Raw genomic sequence first — 23,589 nt, 5'->3', positions numbered from 1 at the left:
CTGAATTTCTTTAGAATCTACTTGCACTATTTTTGTTTGTGTCATGGCCTATGGCCAGAACAAATCAATATCCACATATTTTTAAGCTGCCATGTCATGCGTTACCTGTGATTTCATCTCATAGAGGGTAGCATCTTCTGGAGTTAACTGAAGTGCTTCATCCCATTTCTGAACAGCCTCCCGGTACCTGCAAGTTGTTAAAACAATAATACATTCTCACTAGATTTATGGATGCTTTAAACTTTAAAAAGATGGTATTTTACCATTTCATCAAGGGACCAAGATGGTTTTGACTAGAATGATCTCTCCTGCAAACATGTCATAAATACGAGTTAATGCTCCCATCACCTGGAAGCATAGGAGGCAGTCTATTTTAAGTTTCCAAGCTAAACAATCCCAGCTGATGTAAAATCATAGGTGCCAGTGGCTTCTAGGTGCCTACTATTGCTGCAGAAGTTAGGAAGCAGTTATCTTCTCCTATCTCACTCCTAAAAACTCTCACTTGCTCCATAAATTTTGTAAACATTTTTCCACCCTTCATTTTAAGTAAAAGACCTGAAACCAAACAGAACATGGGCTTTAAAAATATGTAATTTAACAGGCTTCCCCAAGCTGGTGCCTTTCAGATGTTCCATGTCTCAAATCCAATCAGCCCCAGCCAGCAGGACCAATGGCTGGGGATGCTGGGAGTTGTTGTCCAAAACATCTAGAAGGCACCATGTTACATAAGCTGTTATATATTTTTCAGCGCTATCCCAGTGACAGCAAAGGAAGACATCCCACACAGCTTTCTGCTGCAGCTCTTGTGTACATAAAAACTAATTTTCAGTCCCATCTTAAAATAAATAACGTTTCCCTTTAACATTCTATAAACATCAGAATGAATGTTATGGTTTTGTAATAATGTACAATGCATTTTAAAGGTGGGTTTTCCATTGTGGAAAAGTAAACTGTACAGCATCTCCATTTTTTACTAAGTGATATCTTACAAACATAAACCATGCTCAATGGTTAAACATGCTATTTAATAATTATAAAAACAAAAACCCCACAGGAAACACAGACATTAAATATATTTATATAAAGATTGCCAAAACATGCAGCGAATTAAATGTTGGACGTGCTACTGAAATTATCTGTGGGACAAAAAGACACAACCATAAAATCGTTAGGACAAAATGGGTTGATTAAAACCATGACTTTCTAGCTGTAATCAGAGTTAAGCCCTTTTGGAGTTTACAGTGTCAGCAAAATGAATGAAAAAATGCAGGCCATGGTCCATGCCAAGAGCTGGAAGATAACATATTTTTCATATGAGCAAAATAGGAATAGAAAAACTTTTAGACTTTTAGAAATTGCCAGTGGAAAACACATTTGCACAAAGGAACAAATGCAGCATCTTGATTCAGGTCACGCCTGCACAGGCTAAAATCTTGATCACGGGTAGGCAACTGGATGCCATCCTCCTACAACTCCACTAACCCCCAACCATTGGCAGAGTAGAGATGATGGGAATTGTAGTCCAAATCATCTGGAGGGCGCCAGGTTCCTATCCCTGACCGAGATCCTTCAAGTCCAGAGGCAGCTGCAGAGGCCTCATGCCCTCAGCCAGCATAAATGGTATGGAAAACCACAGAGCCCTTCCCCCCTTCAGCAATCTCTCAGGCCCAGTCTGGCTCCCAGACCAGCCTCAAGATTGGCTGGTGAAGCATTCATAACCCTTCCTAAGCTAGGCCAGCCACAGCTGTGATCATTTCAATAGTGACCTTCTACAACCTGTCAGAATTGTTATCATGCCTTCAGTTCAGGCTAACATGACCCTGTGTCTGACTTGCCACACCCTCCCTGGTCTACGTCTTGGCCTCTGTGTATGCACTTTTACTTGCCAGTGAACTTACATGGTTTATACCACCTTCCAGGCCATGTTAACTCCACTAAATGTTCCAATATAACTGAATGGGCCTGTTCAGACAGCATGCTAAGCCATGGTTAGGCCACCATGTAGCAAAGCGTTAGTGAGCATGTTTAAACCTTGATTATGTAGTGGCTAAGGCCCGATTCAGAGGTGCTGTTGAAGGTTCACAAACATTACTAATGTCGCATTCCAAAGTGCTTGGTGTTTCACGTAAACAGAGCCACCTCACTTTCGTATGTAAAATAAGAATAAAAGGAAATCAAGGCCCAGGCTGGCCCTGGCACGTTAATGCAACACCGATAGTGGCAAAGGACCCACTTTAAACATAAAGCCACACTGGCTTCAGTGCAATGTGCAGTTTGACCCTATGCATGTTTACTCAGAAGCCAATCTCATTAGTTTCATGGTGACTTACTTCCAACTAAAAGTCTGTGAGATCCAGCCTTAGGCATGACTAACTATGGTTGGTTTTGCATCCATATAAATAGAAATGGGCAGTTTTCCTAAAATATCCTGAGAATAGTGCCTCTGTGTGACCACCCGGGTCCAATTCAATGACAACCGACAACAGCGTGGTTTTCATCACCTGAAGACATCAAGTCACCTAACAATTCTACACTCATCACCACGTGTCCTGATATGCTTGTCAAGTTTGCAGCAGCCAAATCTTTCTGTCCAGAAATTAGAATTTAACCTGAAATAATATACTTTTGAGGGATATACTTGGAGCAACTGGTGTTCCCAATGTTGCATTGCAGAAATTTGTTTATTCCTATAAATTTGTATGTGCCACACATCAGACCAACAAGGTAAATCAACTATTTGCGTCTGATATAGAACCCCTGGGCAGCAACAATCCAACCTCAGAAATATGGGCCAGTAGATATGTGCGTGCAAATTAAAGGTGCACATTTACATAACGATTTCACGTGCAGTGGTATGAACTTACATTCCACTGATTTTAATTTTGGAAGTTTGTGTTTGTTTTTAAATTTGAAATATATTAATGAACAAAAGATTGTTCAGATGCCATCTTGGTAACTTCTTTTGCACCTGAAGTGACAGGCTCTAGAATGACAGCTTGTTTAATTTTTGTTCTTTTCTTTTTTAAAAAAAACACCCCACCACCTTCCCGCTATCAGAAGATGAGTTTGGATAAAAAGAAAATAATTGGCTACATTTTCAATACGAGCTTAAGATTTTCAAAAGTTTCCTTAAATCCATCTAGACATTTCTCTTTCCATCCCAACTAATCCTATTTGAAGCTTTTTTGCTACACATTAACATGCCGCCAAGAACATTCATATTCACTCACTCACGAAACACTTAATCTCTGCAGCAGGAGAACATTCTTGAGGTTATATAGCCACAGATGAAACACCACTGTCAGGGTAACGATATATTTAATTTTGTTCTTCTGAAGGGTCTACCTTTAGGAGTTTCATTCCCATCACTTCTGTAGTGCAGATTTTTTTTAAAGCATTCCAGTCTAAAATATATTGGCTGCCATGCCAAAGCCCAAGTTAAACACACGCTGAAAAATCCACACGTAGACTCATTCAGGACCTCTACCCTAGCGATAAGCTCTAAGCATGGCTCACCTCCCCAACAGACTCTTCTAATGGCTTGTGCAACTCTCTTGCATACGCACCTTGGACCCTGAGTTCACAGTTACCACTGGAGAGGTGCAGGTGACATAGCAGCGGTGCATGTGACACTAGGATTTGGTTCCTAATGCAAAGAAAACTGGGGTACCATCCCAGCTGAGTGGGAGGACTGTAGAGGGAGGAGGGGCAAAGGTGGGGAAAATTGACTAAGCACAGTAGCTTATTTGTCCAATTGTGCACTGGATAACAGTAGCTTATTTTCAAAATAAGCCACTGTGAGTAGCTTATAAACCATCATGGCTTAAAGTGATGTGCGAACCGACCCAGCATGTCCCTAATGTGTCATACTGTAACAGAGGAGTGATACTGTGAAGAGGACTCCCCTTTGTTCTTAGAGCCTGAGATGGGACATATATTAATTATGACAGACAAGGTATACATTTCAGTGTAGTTAAGTGCACAATTTCAGTGGGCATTTGCTATCAGCTCTCATAAGTTACCCTCCTAAATTACAAATCCAGTGACTCCCAAGAAAGTTTCATATACTTCAGTGCCTCACTGTGGCTTCAAAATAGTTGATTCCCAAGGGTCTCTACTTCCCTTGCTCGGCTTCGTCCATTTTCTTCTGCTGCCCCTTACGCCTGGAACGCTTTTCCAGAACATTTGAGAACTACAAGTTCAACCGCAGCTTTTAAAGCTCAGCTAAAAACTTTTCTTTTTCCTAAAGCTTTTAAAACTTGATTTTGTTCTGACTTTTATACTGTTAGTTTTACTCTACCCTGTGCCTGTTTGGTGCATTCTCTTCCCCTCCTTATTGTTTTATTGTGATTTTATTAGATTGTAAGCCTATGCAGCAGGGTCTTGCTATTTTATTGTTTTACTCTGTACAGCACCATGTACATTGATGGCGCTATATAAATAAATAATAATAATAATAATTGATTCCCAACCCCAACCCTTGTTATAATCAGAGTTTGAACGATAGTGGGCTGCCTTACCAAATATTTCATATTGTCTATTATCTGATGCATGTTTGAGAGAGGTAAACAAAAATGTTTCCAGCACAGACCTATTATTCATACTGGGACACTGCCAACAGAAAACAGACCAAAAAGAGCAGAGATCAGACAGCATTTCTACTAACATTTTAATTGGACAGTATTAATCTTCCTTCTTTAAAGGAAGGCAGCAGAAAGATACCTCTGCAGACTAGACCTGGGATGTCTGAAGTTCACAGGACTATAAATATGTGGGTGATCTATTTAAGCTCGGCAGAGACAAACATTTCAGACAATTAAGCTCACCTGCTCCCCAAAACCAGACATCGCTGTCATTTCTCTGCCTGTCCCCCCCAATGTTTCACAGAAGGTCAGGGGACCATCCTGAATGTAGTACAGGGATATGTGGGGAACCCCCAAAATTGGGCAGAGGTATCTTCCATGAGTGGAGCCTGGCAGAAGGAGCTATTCTTCTGCTGAGCTTAAAACTAATATATTTATTTTCATTGGACAACATAATCACCCTGTCCAACAGTCACATGTACAGGAACACAAATAAATGGAAGGCAAGTTCAAAGATCAGTCTGTAAAGTATATTACTCCTAAACTTGACATGGTATCTGCTGTTTGATAAGAATATCCTGTTGCAACCTTCCCAGATTGATAAGAAAAACAATATTACTTCCATACAAGTCAAATCTACTCACTCATTAATCTCAAAACCTTAAAAAAAAGAGAGTTGATCTTGGGCAATATCACACTATAAGTGTCTGACCTGATGTCTCTAAGTGTATTTTAGGGGTTCCCACAGGATGTATACAACACATTCAAGAAAATTATTCTCTTTCACCTTCTGATGTGGTTTCGCCAGTAAAAACAAACACTCATTTCCATTACAAGTGAATGAAGATTCAGTGTTGAGCTGAAAGTGCTACCCAGAATTATCTAGCCTTCTTTGCTTCTATAAAACACAAGAGCTAGAGAGCAGCTTTTCTTATTGAAGGTGTTTATCTTTTTAATTGCCTATACATGAATGCAAGGCGAGGGGCTACACAGCAAAAGCCAAGCACCACTCAGCACCACCAGAAGCAGTTCAGAATGTGACAGGAAGTAGCATTGCTGATTAAGTTTGGCAGACCTCTTCCTTATGTGGGCTCTCCCACACTAGAGGCATTCAAGAGGCAGCTGGACAACCATCTATCAGGGATGCTTTAGGGTGGATTCCTGCATTGAGCAGGGGGTTGGACTCGATGGCCTTGTAGTCCCCTTCCAACTCTGCTATTCTATGATTCTATGAATTACAATTACTTATTACAGCATTGATGACCTTTGATTCTCAGAAATGTGGTGCTGTTGAAGACATCTCTAGACAGAGACTTTCTATTTTGGTCATATCCAACTGCTGGTAGTTAAAGCTCTGCCTGAAAAGATATGTATTCGAGATCATTCAACACTGCAATCATGGTGCACTTTTTTGACAATCAGGATTGCTAAAGGAAACAAAAACGAAAATTATAGGAACTAATCTTTCAATGCACGCACATGAGTGGAAACGGGGATTCTAACCTGCATTGTGTCAGCTGACTGAGGAAGAGCAGTTTTACAGCTTTAATTAAGTCATTTTTTAAAAGTGGATTTATATGGGAGGCTTTGCTAACAATTTCCTGTCAGTTTCATTGGTAAAGATTCTCATTGTCTTCTGTTTATAAACCACTGGTAGCACCTACATAAGAACCACCAGAAAGTTCGGGTGGGTGTGTTTCAAACAAGAGATGCACAAAAAGCATATACAACCATACTGTAAAAAGTAGAAATACATTAGAAATTGATTTCTTGAACAGATAGAGGTAAAGCACAGATAAATGTAGAGCCATGCAGCTGTAAAGAAGAAAGAACAAGGGGACAGGAGCAGGCAGAAGAAACATCATGGCCTGCTCCTGTTGGACTCTTCCCCCACCCCCACAGGGCAAACTGTCATCTTGGCCCTGTGGGGAAGAAGAAAGAACAAGGGGACAGGAGCAGGCAGAAGAAACATCATGGCCTGCTCCTGTTGGACTCTTCCCCCACCCCCACAGGGCAAACTGTCATCTTGGCCCTGTGGGGAAGAAGAAAGAACAAGGGGACAGGAGCAGGCAGAAGAAACATCATGGCCTGCTCCTGTTGGACTCTTCCCCCACCCCCACAGGGCAAACTGTCATCTTGGCCCTGTGAGGAAGAAGAAAGAGCAAGGGGACAGGAGCAGGCAGAAGAAACATCATGGCCTGCTCCTGTTGGACTCTTCCCCCACCCCCACAGGGCAAACTGTCATCTTGGCCCTGTGAGGAAGAAGAAAGAGCAAGGGGACAGGAGCAGGCAGAAGAAACATCATGGCCTGCTCCTGTTGGACTCTTCCCCCACCCCCACAGGGCAAACTGTCATCTTGGCCCTGTGGGGAAGAAGAAAGAACAAGAGGACAGGAGCAGGCAGAAGAAACATCATGGCCTGCTCCTGTTGGACTCTTCCCCCACCCCCACAGGGCAAACTGTCATCTTGGCCCTGTGAGGAAGAAGAAAGAGCAAGGGGACAGGAGCAGGCAGAAGAAACATCATGGTCTGCTCCTGTTGGACTCTCTCTCTCTCCAACCTCCCTCCCTCCTGAACTCCTGTTCCTTGTGTGTCATGTCTTCATTAGACTGTAAGCCTGAGGGCAGGGACTGTCTCTTTTTTGCTAAGTGTAAGCCGCTCTGAGAGCCTTTTTTGGCTGAGGAGCGGGGTATAAATATGATAAATAAATAAATAAATAAATAAATAAATAAAGAAGCAGAAGAATCAACGGGTCCAGACAGTGAACATCACCATTTTTATAGTTCTCTTATAAACATGCAATGTACAACGAACAGTATGATACAAGAAACCTGACAGATGCTACGCTATGACAATAAATCTATGGTGTGACCACGCTTAGAATACTGTGTACAGTTCTGGTCACTGCACCTAAAAAAATGCAATTGTAGAGTTGGAAAAAGTGCAGAAAAGGGCAATCAAAATGATTAAGGTGCTGTAACAACTCCCCAATGAGGAAAGGTTACAATATCTGGGATTGTTTAACTTAGAAAAGAGTCGAGTGAGGAGAGACATGATAGGTGTACAGAATGTGTGAACAGACTGTGGACTACATGGACGTTTGGTCCATATTTCTTTTGATATTCTTATGACAACAGACAGACAAGAATCCCAATCACATCGATTTGGAAAGTAATCAATGAAATCAATGAGACTTCATCATATCATTCTCTACTGAATGTTACTGGTCCATTCTGCCCAGTATTGTCAAAACTGATTGACAACCAGTGCACATGCAAGATATCGAGCTTCATGGAGGATAAGGATTTCAATGACTACTAGCCATGATAACAATATATTACCTCCAGTACCAGAGGCAGTATGCTTAGAATCATAGAACAGTAGAGTTGGATGGGGCCTATAAGGCTATCGAGTCCAACCCCCTGCTCAATGCAGGAATCCACCTTAAAGCATCCCTGACAGATGGCTGTCCAGCTGCCTCTTGAATGCCTCTAGTGTGGGAGAGCCCATGACCTCCCTAGCTCATTGGTTCCATTGTCGTGCTGCTCTAACAGTCAGGAAGTTTTTCCTGATGTCCAGCTGGAATCTGGCTTCCTGTAACTTGAGCCCATTATTCCATGTTCTGCACTCTGTGATGATTGAGAAGAGATCCTGGCCCTCTTCTGTGAGACAACCTTTCAAGTATTTGAAGAGTGCTATCATGTCTCCCCTCAGTCTTCTCTTCTCCCAGCTAAACATCCCCATTTCTTTCAATCTCTCTTCATAGGGCTTTGTTTCCAGACCCTTGATCATCCAGCTTGTAGGCTTCTATTTGAGAGTCCTGCTTATTGGTTTCCTGTTGGCATCTTGCTGGCCACTGAGCAAACAGAATGCTGGACTAGATAGATCTTGGGTCTGATCCTGGATGGTGTGTTTTTAATTCTTCTTAAAAACAGGTTGCCTTGTCTGCCCATGCAGCATTAAATGCACACCAGGTATCCATTCCTAATCAAAGGAGTTGCCATTTTCATGTCATTGGCACATACAAGAGAGAGGAAGGCCACCAAGAGCAAGGATATGGACCATAGAATCATAGAATAGCAGAGTTGGAAGGGGCCTACAAGGCCATCGAGTCCAACCCCCTGCTCAATGCAGGAATCCACCCTAAAGCATCCCTGACAGATGGTTGTCCAGCTGCCTCTTGTATTCCTCTAGTGTGGGAGAGCCCACAACCTCCCTAGGTACACCACATTTGTGTGTGTGTGTGGTGGGGTGTGTGTTCAAAACCTAGTTTATCCTGTTCATTATATCAAAATGGAGACAGGAACTTCTGCAACCCACAAATGGAGTCTGTGCAAAAAACAACAATATCAAAAATACATATTAGTCACTAGTCCTATTGTCCTGATGGTGTTACAATGTTTTGATGATGCAACAAGCTGAGCTATGATAAATGAGGCACGTTTTTTCAATAATGCTAGAAAAGACACTATAATTTACTTTCCTCTAAACCTATATTCTAGTCTATTACATCATGAGTCATAGAGCACCGGTGTTCTCTCAACTAACTAGAAGGTCACATCTGTGGTCAGAACCTTTCCTTACAAATACTGATGACATTGTGATTAGTAAGAGAAAAACTAAGATAATTGGACATTTGAAACATAAAAACTGCTGACTTTCTTGGGATGTCACATTCCATTTTCGGGAAATATTACAGGAGATCTCCTCCTTTTGGGTAAAGAATATTTCATTATGCAAAGCCATTTCAGTGTAACGGAAAGGGTAAAAACTGTATCAGTGATGAAACATTACAACCAATCACGATTGTTCTTGTTGCTGCTCTTCCTGTGCACTGGTCTCTTGAAGAGACTCTAAGGATGTCAGCTCTAAGACACACATCTTGAAAATCATTAATATATAAGGCCCTTTTAGACCTTTATTCTATTATTTAAATGCATTTTGAATTGTCTAGCCCACTGTAAGGGTTGCTGTTATAAAAATCAAATTAAACACCTCATCTTCCAAAGGCCTCTGGCATTGTTCTTTTCCAAGTTAGTAAACAACCAACCATACTTTTGGGGCACATCCATAAGATAGACAGACAGACAGACAGACACAGACACAGACACAGACACAGACACAGACACAGACACAGACACACACACACACACAGACACAGACACAGACACACAGACACACACACACACACACACACACACACACACACACACACACACACACTGTTTGCAACCATATTAAAGTGTCACAACTTCACTCAAGGAACTCTGGCAAATGTAATTTTGCAAGGATAGTTAGAACTCTCTACTGGAGATCCTTTGACCCAATCCAGCCTTCCCCAACCTGAGGCTCTCCAGATGTGTTGGACTGCAACTCCCATCACTCCCAGCCAGCTTGGTCAGTGGCCCCAGGTTGTGGGAGGCTCAATTTTCAATTCCATGGTTCAGTCCTGGAATAACTCCTATTTCTATCTCCTCTTCCCATCTGAAGAGAGTTCCCAAAATTCCATTTCTTGTGTGACCAGATGTGGAACACCTCCTTACTTTCCCCATATAAGTAAATTGCTGACATTGATGCCAACGAAGAAAATGCTATTCTTCAGAAGACTGTTGCAGCAAAGGCAAAACTTCTGCTCCATCCCACCCCTGAAAATTTTGAGGCCCAGGCCAACCCTCTCTAACAGATCCCACGGAAGGTGCCATTACCTCTATATGCACAGCAAACAGAGGCTCTCCATTAGACAGGATTTGTATGCTTCCCCCACCACCACACCCAGAAACCTTTTATAAGGGTGTTGTTGTTGCTTTGCTGGTGTGTCATAATGACAAGTAGAGTATTTTGGGTATGGAAACCATCACAGAGTAACCACAACTAGCCCACAGCCTAGAACTGGGCTAGGGTAGCCTGCGATTTCAAGACAGGCTTCTTCATGGGCAGCTTTCCTTTCAGTAGAGAAATACTGCAAGTTCCTTGACACCATGCTCGAATTCAGCCTTGTATTTAACCACAAGCCTGGTCGCCATAAACGACCAGTAAATGCAAGCAGGTGAGTGAGCTAGCTGGTGGAGGAGGGATGGTTTGCCCCAATCTTCTTCCGTGCCCAGCACAGGAACTAAGAAGGCTGCTAGAAGGAAGGGGTTCCCATCTTCCCCAATCAGCGTAGAAATATAGAGGGCTGCGGAAGAAAGGCTACTAACTTTTGTGTGCTTATTTACAAAGACTCCTCTGATTCCTGGGGCTTCCTCCACAGAAGCCTTGAAACTTACACCGGTTTATGTCTATATAGAGCAGAAAATCCTTAGAGTGCTCTGAACACTGACACCCACTTATTTCTGAAAGATACGTTTGTCCCCAACCTATGGACAGGCTCCCACTTTTCTCATTTCCTATTCTGTAGGGGTGGGTTTTGTGTGTGTGGTGGTGGGGATGTCATTCTGCAATTTAGGGCAATGAGAGGTTTAATGACTACTACTTCCGTACAGAAGATCTGCTCATTTAAGAGCGACAGCTCATTTGAGCTTTGAATGGCCTGGAGAATGGGGAGGGGTGAATGGCTTTGCAAAACTCAATAGCAAATAATGTCACACCCTTCCATCTCTTTTGTATGCATTTAATAATTTAGCTCCCTGAAGTTCTCTCCTCCCATCCTCTATATAAATCTACCATGGTAACCAGCAGCACTGCAAATGCATTTCTTCTTCTCTTTCAAGCAATTGTTGTCTCTGTGCTTTTTATTACCCTGGAAAAATAATGCTTTGGGGAGCTTTCATATGAGCTCATTACTACTTCCCTTTGGAAGAAATGAAACAAGAAACAGCAAAGACCTGTTAGGTTAAGGGAGATTTCCATAACAATGGAGGATCCAGTCTCCTAAAAGACACACATAATTAATTTATCAAGTGTTGCTTTTAAAACAACTTAGGTGACATCAACTAGTTCAGGAAACTATCCTAGACTTATAGGCATCATCTGGACATATGACCGGTAGTACACAATAGCCTCTGCCCAAATTTGCTTTCAGAAAGAGCATAATGGTTTCTTGGGTTCCAGTGAGAACAGTGCTAGAGATTACGCAGTCTCCTTATTACATTCTGTACACAACAGTTTCACCAAAAGCCTGTCCATTTTTCACTTTTCTTTTCTTTTTAAGAACAGCTGATATATTAACCCACACGTACACACATTTTCTTGATATGTTCCCTCACTTTCTGCCATGAGACACAGGGAAGGGCTGCTGTTCAAGAGGAACAGGGGCCAGACGACTCAAAATTACATGGCAAAGATTTTCCTGGACTATTACCACTTCAGACTATTCACCTTCCAAACAAAAAAAAGCCTCCCTGTGCATTTTAGAAAACAAGCATGTCAAGGAGAAGGACTGGAGTCAGTTTTCCCCTAAAGATGCAGTACAGAGTCCCCCTGTTCACTAGTTCTGTGAGCCAACCATGCCCTTCTTCATTATACTCTATTACATCTCCCTCCCACTTGGTTTTCTGTACCACTCCCCCATCCCCCCAAAAGGTGAGTCACGCAAGCTCAGGGCTTATTGACATGGTTTCTTTTCTTCTTCTTTTTGGTGGAGGGCATTATAAAGTGGGACCTGCAACCAAATGTTGCAGTGTGGAGCATTTCTGTTCAGGGTTCCACCCACTCCATTCTACTGCCCACCCACCCCGGCTTCCATTTTTTCCAGTTCATTCTGTCAACATTTAGGATCCCTACCCCCACCCACAGGTCTCTTGTATTTCTGCAAGTCTGTTGAGGTCTCCCTTTTGTGTATGAATGGTGTTACATAAAAGGCAGCATCCACCGAACCAAGATCACTTTCACTGCATGTGACAATAGCAGAAGAAGATCTCTTTTCAGGCCCTATCCAAGCATCCTATCGTGGAAATCCTATGCATATTTATTCAGAAGTAAGTCCCACAGTGTTCCGTGGGGCATGCTCCCAGGTGAACGTGCAAAGGGCTCCAGGCCTAATCTTTCCCCTTCTTGCCTGCCCAGTTCTGCATTCTCCCACACTAGAGTTATTCAAGAGGCAGCTGGACAACCATCTGTCAGGGATATTTTAGGGTGGATTCCTGCACTGAGCAAGGGGTTGGACTCGATGGCCTTGTAGGCCCCTTCCAACTCTGCTATTCTATGATTCTATGATTCTATGCTTGTAGCAATCTGACAGGCCTTTCCATCTGCAAATTGTATAGACTCAAACATCGGACACAGGGTACAATCTCCAGAAACACAGGACTACCACCAAAATGGTGCCCTGTCTAAAATTCCCTGCTGAGGGAAACTCTGCCTCTCTGCTGTCTTTCTGCCAACCGGCAGAGACGTTTTTATTAAAGCAGGCTTTTGACGCGCATGCTGGTCTGTTGGGCGCTGCTGCTTTTATTCTGTTCTTGTTGAATTTTTAATTGTGCTTTAATGTATTAGTTTTATTATCGTTTTAACCAAATTTTTGTCTTTATTTTTTATGGTTTGATTGTAACCTGCCTTGAGTGCCATTTTCTTGGTAGAAGGGTGGGGGAGAAACATATTTATCTATATTATTTATTACAACATTTGAATGCCCGCCCTATATCACTAGACTCTCAGGGTGGCATACAAATAAAAACAGAACAATGTAGAACAATAAATATACAAAGCTAAAAATGTATTCAATCATTAATATACTAAAACCTGTAGAAAGGTTTAAAACCAATAAGAGCAATTAAAACTATGTGCAACCTTGGAGAATTTTAGCCTTCGAAGGCTTTAATAAAAAGCCATGTTTTAACTTGGCGCTGAAATGAAGCCAGCGTCGGCACCAGTCAGGCCTCCAAGGGGAGAGTATTCCACAACCGGGGTGTCACCACAGAGAAACATAGGAAACTGTCTTATACTGAGCCAGACTCTTGGTCCATCAAGCCCAGTACTGTCAACACGGACAGGAAATAGCTCATGACGGTTTCAGGCCAGGTGTTTTTCCAGTTATAGAATCATAGAATAGCAGAGTCGGAAGGGGCCTACAAGGCCATCGAGTCCAACCCCCTGCTCAATGCAGGAATCCACCCTAAAGCATCCCTGACAGATGCTTGTCCAGCTGCCTCTTGAATGCCTCTAGTGTGGGAGAGCCCACAACCTCCCTAGGTAACTGATTCCATTGCCGTACTACTCTAACAGTCAGGAAGTTTTTCCTGATGTCCAGCTGGAATCTGGCTTCCTTTAACTTGAGCCCATTATTCCGTGTCCTGCACTCTGGGAGGATCGAGAAGAGATCCTGGCCTTCCTCTGTGTGACAACCTTTTAAGTATTTGAAGAGTGCTATCCTGTCTCCCCTCAGTCTTCTCTTCTCCAGACTAAACATGCCCAGTTCTTTCAGTCTCTCTTCATAGGGCTTTGTTTCCTACCTGGGGATTCCGAGGATCAGACCTGTGACCTTCTGCATGCACCGAGCTGCACCTGCGCCCCATCGAGTAGATGGGAGCAAAACTTGACATAGGGTAGCTTTTTCAATGGCAGCCCCACGTTTCTAGCCCTTTGTGGTTTGCCCAGACTGCATGAAGGGGTTTAATTGTTTAGGATTCAAGTCTTTGTATCCTGGGTGAATCTCGGCTTGAGCAATGATCTCTCACGAGCTTGTATTTGTCCTCACAACTGCATGCCCTGTTCTTCATTTCCTATCCTGTTGCATATTATATGCTATTAAACAGTTGCTACATTTCCCCCGAGATTATTCGGCTCATTAAAAATATCACTTCTTCATATTACATTGATGCAAGAAGTGCCAACTTCCTCAACTGATTAAACAGTTCTAACAGCTTTGTCTTCTGTCAACATTCCTCACATCTAAAAGTAATTTGTAGCCCGGAAAGAACATTATTTCGCTGCTTGCATATCTGTCTGCAATTCAGCAGCAACAAGAGATAACATTATTACATTTTGTAAGTATTATAAAATTCTAGGGAAGGAAGCACGTGTATAGAATTTGCATATAAACTATAATGGCTCCATATCTCAAAATAACACAAAACGTGTTTTGTGTTTTTATGCTGTGGCTATGCCAAATACCAGCTGATTAAGTAATCTTAAGAGCTCTGTCCTCCATCACAATTTTGTAATAAACCTGAGTAGCAATATGTAGGAAGGAAGCGAAGTTGTTAATGGCTTCTACGTTTATCAATAATCTACCACTTAAGGGTAAAAAGAAAACAAGGCAAGAAAAATAAAGGCTGAGAAAGATATCCACATTCATATATATAAATTAGCTATGGTAAAAATGATGTAGTGTTTTAATAAAACTTTTCACAAAAAAATGTGTATTAAAAACAAAATCTGGTAAGTTCAACTCCTTTATGTATTTTCTTTATTATTTTTGTATTGTAGTTATATTCCACATTTCTTCCAGGAGCTCAAGGCAGAATACAAACGGCCCAAAGATATATAGCTAGTGCAGATCTATAGCTAGTGCAGAAGTTCACCCTCACAGGCAAAAGAAAAAATACAGGTGAGATAGGGTAAACATCCATCTGAAAGTGTTTTTAATCGAAACCCATCTGAAAAACTATTTTTTATGGGTAGGTACACTCTGCAGTGATTCTTTTGGAGTCTGGTGGCCATATTGTTGCACATATAGTGGCTCAAAGAAAATAGTAACACAAATACCCAGCTTCTTAACTTCAATGTGGTGTGTGTGTGTGTGTGTGTGTGTGTGTGTGCGCGGTGCGTGAACCAACAATGATTTGTTTCAAATGAGAAATGGTATATAAATATTGTTACTAAATAAATAACATACAATGAGAACCAATTCACATAAAAAAGATATACAAATACAATTGTCTATGGATGCAGCAAAAACTTCCCAGTTACTAAGGTGGAAATTTCAAACTATTTTACGCCTAGTACATTTCTAACAAATAATAATTACTACTGCAGGCAAAGTAGGTATGAACACTGATCTGACCAGCTCAGCATTACTGCAAATTGCTTCTTTTAAATTTTGTTTTAACTGTTTTATTCTCTTTTTATTTTCATTTGATCTTGTACACCGCTCCGAAATTTTTCAATGGTATATAAATATTCTAAATGAATAAATAGTGCCACAATTTAGATCCCCGATTTATCTACAGTGACTAAAATAAATCTCTTAATTTCTTTCTGTGCTGCCTATTTAGATGACTAGCTGCCTTTCCATTCTGCCCAAAGGACTTTTTATAAAAAAAAGCTTGAGAACTCCATCAAAAGAAAGTGATCCTATTTCTGTATCCTCTTAGTGCAGCATTAAAATGGTCTCTACTGTCATCTAGTGGCTAGGCAGCATTACTACTAGGCCTTGACTAAATTTATTTGATTTGTAAATAAAATGTCATGCTTTTTTTGAGCACAGTCCTCTTTTGACAGAAGGCAACTTCACACACAATACATGTTTAGGTATACACCTAAAATGTTCCAAGTGTATGTGTAAAAATATCAAGTGTGAATTTGATGAACAGGTGCACCTCCGGTAGAGAGCTGTGATTGGCTGCAGCTTCCTGGTAAGAGTATACAGAGTAGCAAATTTAGGTTTATCTAGTGCAAATTTGAATTTGGTCATCACATTTTACCAGGCAACTGAACCAGTTAAGTTCACTTATTCATTGTTTTCATTGTTATTTGTTTAAAACCAAGAAGCATCAAAGAGGAACACAAAGACAGTCTGCAAATACCACTAAGGCTGCAATACTATGCATACTTTCCTGGGAGTAGGTTCCACTGAACTCGGTGTGATTTACTTTTGAGTAGATGTGCATAAGACTGCATTGCAAATCTTCTAACAGATAGCCACCATTAAAAGGGCGCATTCACCTCTGCAAATTTAGCTCCAATTTTTATGTACAACACACCAAATAATTTTGAACATTACATGGAAATGGAATCACTGGCTGCTATAAAGTGCCATGTGCTTCTTAAATATAGGGGGGGGAGAAGCTGACTATAACACTTGTTGCTATTGACTGGTTGGCAAGCAGGGCTCAGAAAGCAAGAATCCACGAGGGGTGTGCAAAGTGGGTCTACTCTGCCTCAAAATTCGATCTGGAGCTCCGCAGAAGTGATTCTCTGCCTCAATTTTGGAGCGGCTCTCCTCTCTCCACCTTGTTGAATTACCCGTCGAAGAACCGTTTAGTATTCAGGTAACCGATATTAACAGCAATGCTTACAGCTCCCTCATTTTTATAGATAAAGAGTTGAAACTTGGCACACTGGTAGCTCTTAAGGATAACTTCAGCCCCTCCAAATTTGAATCAGATCGTTTCCTGCTTTGATTTTTTAGGAATATTAAATGGAAATGTAAAAAATGGTTACATCTGTATAATGTTTATAGTTAAAGAAATGAAACATGGCAATGTGATAGCTCTTACAGGCTTTAGCCATGCCAAGTTTGAATCAGATCCATTCATACTTTGATTTTTTTTTAACTTTCCCCACTCCAGCCTTCTCCAACCTGGTGCCCTCCAGATCTATTGGATGGAGCCACTCCCCTCCCCACCCCACCGGAACGGAAAGCCAAACCACTGAAATAAAGAACCTGCCTGTGCCTGACTCGGGTGTAGAAGCTTTCTCACTCACCATGCTAGCCAGCCAGCCCAGCAGCACTTTCACACTGTGGAAATGCGGATGATTGACTTCTATGAGACTCTCCCTCATAGATTAGTATTAAGATTAGAGCCAATGTGGTGCAGTGGCTAGAGTATTGGCCTGGGAGTTCCAGGTTCTAGTCCCCAATCAGCCATTGAAGTTCACTGGGTGACTTTGGGCCAGTCACAGACTCTCAGCCCAATTGACCTCATGGGGTTGTTCATGTGAGGATAAAAATGGAGGAGGAGGAGGAGGAGGAGGAGGATTATGTACGCTGCCTTGAGTTCCTTGGAGGAAGAAAGGCAAGATATAAATGCAACACACCTCTAACTATAGTTAACTCTGAAACTGAAAAGGAATAGGAATGTGATGTTTTAAGGAAAGAGAAGAAATGAGCTGGAAGAAGCGTGTGAGCATCCATAGGTAGGCAATTTGGGACATACCCATTGGATTTTGGCAAACTGCAGATTTCCAAAATCTAATATACTTCAGAAGACACTCTCTAATTAGATGTACAATGTGCACACCTGAGAAAGGTCTGGCCATCACAGGAAATTGAAAGCAGCTTCCATACCTTTCATTTTCAGCCAAAATTGCTCCTTCATCCTTTAAACATTTACTTTTGGCCAAGCACTCTTCAAGAAGTCCTTTTTTCCTTTTAGCTTCATGAAGCAAATCAACCTCATCATTGTCAACAAGATCTTGTTCATCAGCAGCCTGAGCTTCAAATTGCTGCGATGTTACCTTCGACACCTTCTCGCCAATCTTCCTCTTCCACCCAAAGGAAGCCATTTCAGAACACTGGAAAGAAGATATTGTCAACCAATTACACAATTTTGTTTTTACATGAAATTTAACAGATTACAACTGAAACTAGTTCTAACACAGGCAACAGGGCAACCTATTCACAAAAGCCTTTTTTTTTTGCAAACAAAGTCTATGACTTCAAGATCTACACACAGAAACAAACCTATCTAACCTCCTGAAATGAAAATCAAAACATAGAATGAGGTTATTATTTACTTATTTACTATGAAAGGGATATTTAGGTCACATTTCATCTATTTCACTTCCACATTTATGCCCCTGATGGTTCAGACAATGATCAACAAACATCTGAGCCCAGCGTTCCCAAGCTTCGGCTTCCTGAATTTCCAAATATCTCCAGAGGTGTTAATTCTGGGCTTAACTTTAGACAGATTCTACAGGTATCACACATAAAGGTTTTCAGTGGGTAATGCACAATTCCAGATTGTCCAAACCAATCCCTGGGGCTTTTCTTTTAAAGAAACCCTTTAAAATGTATTAAATATTATTGGCATTTTCTTCGGGTGTGTGTAGTGGAAGAAAGCTCTCTATCAAACCACACAGTTAGTAGTATATTACATATTCTTACACCTGCCATGGCAAGATCCATGTTTGCTATAGCTCCAATGTTTATAAAGGACAATAACAAACATCTCAGTTTACAGTGAAAAACTAAGCAATATAGGAGCAGAGGGGACACCTCAAGGAAGGAGCAATAAGACCCTCCCATCCACAGAGGGACTCTGGCCATCACTGAGGAAGGAGATGTGAACAGCCACACATTCCCAGGGAAGGATCTGATCATCTAAGATGGACAGTTGCTCACCAAATCACCCTGTACTGAATGTTGTGGAAGGATCTTAGTGAGAAAACGATAAAGTGATGGGCACTTACAGAAGTTAATACTCCAACAGTAATCATACTATTCTTCTTTAAATGTGTGTAAGTGGGGGTGAGGTGAGGATGTATGTTTTCCATACAGAGGGCCAGTTACAGAGAGGTCTCTCCATCTTATGTTCCAACAGTCACTCTGCAGCTCTAGAAGTGAGAGAGTAAGAAAGCCTCAATGGATCGGATTTGGGGCCCATCAAACCCAGCATCTTGTTTCCAACAGTGGACAGCCAGATGCATCTACAAAGTTTAAAGCAAGATATAAGGGCAACAACTCATTCCTTGTGTCCCCCCCCCCAGCTTCCCCCAGGGGGATTCAGTGGCCTACTGCCCCATGGAGCTTCCCGTTTTTTAGCCATCACAACAAGTAGCCAATGATCTATCAAGACCACCCTTCCATTGCCCTCAAGCAGCAGGTAGCCAGTGGCATTCTGTGTCTTGAACATGGAGGTCCCCTCTTAGCAGTTACAGAGTGAAAAGACAGCCTCACCCAGGCGCTTTTCAGTGGGCCAATAATGATGGTGGGGGGTTGGGAGATGTACTCCTCACCCACCAAAAACTGAATGACAACTGCTAAGGGGACCGGGAATCCTCTTTTACAGAGGACTGTCCTCTATTTGAAGGGCTGCCAGACAACTGTCCTCTATTTTGAAGGCAAACTGTATTTGAAGGGCTGTCCAGTCCAAGTCTGGTTTAAAGATAAAGAAGATTTTTTCTCCCTCTCCCATAACAACCTAGTGTCCATCCCATGGAGCTGATTGGTGGGAGATTCAGGACAGATAAAAGGAAGCACTCCTTCACACAGCACACAAACTATGGAATTCGTTACCATAAGATATAGTGATGGCCACTGATTTAGATGGCTTTAAAAGGGGGTTGGATAAATTCCTGGAGGAGAAGGCTATCAAGGGCTACTAGTCCTGCTACCTCCAGTATCAGAGGCAGTATGCCTAAGGACGCCAGTTGCTGGGGAACATGGGTGGGAGGGTGCTTTGTTGGTCCCTGGTGAACAGCTGCTTGGCCACTGTGTGAACAGACCCTTGTATGATCCAGCATGGCTCTTCTTATGTGCTAACCATCAGCAGGCAGAGCTGGGCCTGGAAGCTTGGCCTGGGCAACAAAAGGCAGGCAGGCAGGCAGGCAGATGGGGCACCTGATCCCAGTCTTCCACACTATGGTGAGACACACTCTATTTCTAGTTAAATTATAATAAATATTTCTACAGTTGAACCTATACGTATAAATAAGCACATGCAATTTTCTGCAAACCTTCTTTTGTGGCGACTCATAAGGGGCCACCATACCTGCGGGTGGGGGTGGGGCGAGAGAGAAGACTGTTGAAGGAAGGCCTTCTTTTATGGACATCAGGGAAAACTTCCTGACTGTTAGAGCAGTGCGACGGTGGAATCAGTTACCTAGGGAGGTTGTGGGCTCTCCCACACTAGAGGCATTCAAGAGGCAGCTGGACAAGCATCTGTCAGGGATGCTTTAGGGTGGATTCCTGCATTGAGCAGGGGGTTGGGCTCGATGGCCTTGTGGGTCCCTTCCAACTCTGCTATTCTATGATTCTGGAGAGTAGAGGCGAGTGTTTAGGCTAACACTGCTTTCTCTACTCACAGGAGGGGAGAAGGGAGTAAAGCCCAGGTGAAAAGAGGTCGAAGAGTTACCTGAAACACCCTCTCCTCACCTCTGGATTAAGGCCCGCCTCTCTGGAAGCGGCAGAACCGGAAACAGCTGCGCTCTGCCAGTTTGGATAATCCGCGTCTATGGCCCTCCATCCTATAGCTTCCGGTCCAATACGGAAATAGTTTCCCCCTTAACTTCCGGTACCAAGTCGCTAATTATACCCAGGCTTTAGAGCGACGGAGCCTTCGACAATCCTGGGCAGGATCTACACGAAGCAGGATATAACACTTTTAAAACAGTATATGTAATGTGTCCTGGGTCTGAACAGTTGTCATAACCTTTATAAACCATTATAAGCAGTAGTGTAGATCCTGCCCTGCTGGAGGCTTTCCGGGTTTACGGAAGTTGAGGCTGTGTGTCAGTCTCCTTTTTATCTATCTCTATGGCGTCGAGAGCCGGAGAGCGCAGAAAAACTACAACTTCCAGCCTAGTGAGGGAGTCGCGCTAGTTTTGTGCGTACTACGATGGCGCCCCAAAGCATGCTGGGTGATGTAGTGCGAAGGTAGCCGGCGAAACGTGAGCGGTGTGACGAACACACGCCAGCAATCTAGTCTGGAGAGGGGGAAATACAGCCGCTGCCGAAATAATGCACTCTGAAAACATTGTATCCACTAACTTAAGAGCCGTTCAGTGCAATGGGTCTACTCTAAGTAAGGCTATTATTCGATGCAATCCTATAAATTAGCCTTTCCCAACCTTGTGATCTCGAAATGTTTTGGACAGCAGCGATCTGAGGCTGCTGCACTCCAGTATCAGACGCAGTAAGTCTATGTACACCTGTTGCTGGGGAACATGGGTGAGAGGGTGCTGTTGCACCATTTCCTGCTCGTGAGTCCCTCCCTGGTCGACAGCTGGTTGGCCACTCTGTGGACTAGATGGACCCTTGGTCTGATCCAGCATGGCTCGTCTAATGTACACAAAGACTTGGATTTTCCACTTCCATTCTACTGAAGGAGACAGAATTATATATACAACTAATAGCATTCTCAGAGTGTGGATACAGTTATTACGTAAATATCCCACCTTTTTTGTTTTAATTTTATTTATTTATATTTACAATATTTATATACTACTATATTCAAGAATTTCAGAATGGTGGACAAATTAAATAAAATAATAAAAACAGAATAAAAACAATTACAAGTGCAAAACTGGCTGGTCATTAAGGGAAGGCTTCCTGGAACGACGACGTTTTCAGGAGGCATTGGAAGAAACACAAAGTTGACACCTGCCTGACCTCTGGAGGCAGGGAATTCCATAGGATGGGGGCCACCACACTGAAAGCTCTTCCCCTGGTGGACTCCAATTAGACAGTAGGTCTATGTGGGTCCACCAGCAGCATGTCCTCCAATGACCTCAGTGATTGGGCAGGTCGGTAGGGGAGAAGGCACTCTCTCAGGTATCCTGGTCCCAAGTTGTTTAGGGCTTTGTACACAAGTACCAGAACCTTAAACCTGGCCCGGTAGCAAATAGACAGCCAGTGCAGTTCCCTCAGCAAAGGAGTTACATGCTGGAAAGAGGAAGCTCCATTTTTCCTCTGCAAGGAACCCAGGGCAGCTTATATCGTCCTCCTCTTTATCCCCACAACAACCCTGTGAGGTAGGTTAAGTTGAGAGTTAGTGACTAGTCCAAAGTCACCCAGTGAGCTTCATGGCCTGAGTGGATCTCCTAAGTCCCAGTCCAACATTCTAACCACTGCAAATACTGTAGCCCAAACCATACCACCCACAAGGGGGTAGGAACAGGCTGATAGCATAAGGGCAACTGAAAAACATAATAATCTTTAGAAACCCCTCTCAGGGCACAAGAGAACCTCAGAAACAACCCAATGAGGACTGAGCATGCCCAGAGGTTACAGAATGCCAACTGTTGAAAAGGGGGAAAACAGAACAAGTGAGGAAGGGGTTGGCTGGCACCCTGAAAAAGTGCACTCCATATTACAACATTTTGTTGCAGGTCCCTCTTGACCCAACTAAATTTGGTTCCCATCAAATAGAGTATTTCAGAAGTATGTTTCTGTTCAAAATTTCAGTGTATAAAAACAGGGATCTGAAAACAATGGCTCTTTCAAGTTCAGCAGCAGAAACAATTTCCAGAAGGGTAGCCATGTTTATCTCTTGCAGCAAAAACAGTGTCTTGTGGCACCTTAAAGACTAACACATTATTGTGGCATAAGGCTTTGTAGACTCCCAATGAGTAACTGGAATTAAAAATAAAAAAGATTTAACTTCAGTTTGTTATAGCACTGTTCATTGTTGTAACGTTCACAAGTTGCATACAATGTGCTTACAAATTTGGAGACATTTGAAAAGAGTATTAGTCTCACTGCAAGTATGAATTAGTTGGAGCACGAGCATTTCTAGTTGGGAGGTATCCATTGCAAATTTAATTATCTCCAATTGCAGTCAAGGGCAATCCTTGGCAGCGAAGTGGGGGGAAAAGACACTTTCAGCCACTTTCTCTTCCATTATCACTTTGCAAAATTGTGTAAACTTAGTGCCAAGTAAATCAGTGACCAAAAACACATTCCTTACATTGAATAGCAAGTCTGCCCCGGCTATTTTTCACATATTTCTCCCTAGACCGGTTCTCAGATTTCATTGCAGTGATGCATCAGTGTGTAATGAGCTTGTAGAGCAACTGATGCTCGTTTTTCAACCAGAGATATCTATCAGGAGTAAGCAACATGGTGCCCTCCAGATGTTTGGGACTACAACTCCCATCCACCACAGCCAGCATGGCCATTGATTGGGAAAGATGGGAAATGTCATCCAAAACATCTGGAGGGTACAGGTTGCCTATGTATTAAGCAGCAATTGCCCGCATACTTGTTTACCATAGCTTGTAGCTGTAATCATTTATGGTTAGCAGTAAGCAAAAAGGGAAGTCCAAAAGGTGTCTGGACCCCTCTCTGCAACACTCAAGTACTTTGGGCCTTCTTAGGCAGGGCAGCCTGTGGCCCTCCAGATATTGATGGGGATACACATTCCCCACTCCCAATGGGTACCATGGTCATCAGTACCAGTTTC

At 42.5% G+C, this 23,589-nt stretch overlaps 1 protein-coding gene across 4 annotated transcripts in view; it reads right to left on the bottom strand.

Moving 5' to 3' along the window:
* Nucleotides 1-20,620, bottom strand: part of TTC33 (tetratricopeptide repeat domain 33) — a 44,552-nt gene extending 23,932 nt beyond the window's left edge. The window contains exons 1-3 of one of the 4 annotated variants that reach the window (XM_063128115.1): nucleotides 20,562-20,620; nucleotides 17,751-17,977; nucleotides 106-187 (exon numbers count right to left, since the gene is read on the bottom strand). In XM_063128115.1, coding sequence (XP_062984185.1) covers nucleotides 106-187; nucleotides 17,751-17,968 — 300 coding nt within the window. In that variant the 5' untranslated portion in view covers nucleotides 17,969-17,977; nucleotides 20,562-20,620. Of the gene's footprint in view, nucleotides 1-105; nucleotides 188-17,750; nucleotides 17,978-18,574; nucleotides 18,599-18,877; nucleotides 19,094-20,541 lie in introns of those variants that run through there. The other 3 variants (XM_063128116.1, XM_063128114.1, XM_063128117.1) reach the window with 3 other exon arrangements.
* Nucleotides 20,621-23,589: the final 2,969 nt, after the last annotated feature.

Source organism: Elgaria multicarinata, chromosome 6, assembly GCF_023053635.1.
Source record: "Elgaria multicarinata webbii isolate HBS135686 ecotype San Diego chromosome 6, rElgMul1.1.pri, whole genome shotgun sequence".
NCBI classification, from domain to species: Eukaryota; Metazoa; Chordata; class Lepidosauria; order Squamata; family Anguidae; genus Elgaria; species Elgaria multicarinata.
This window is presented reverse-complemented; position numbering and strand designations above follow the sequence as displayed.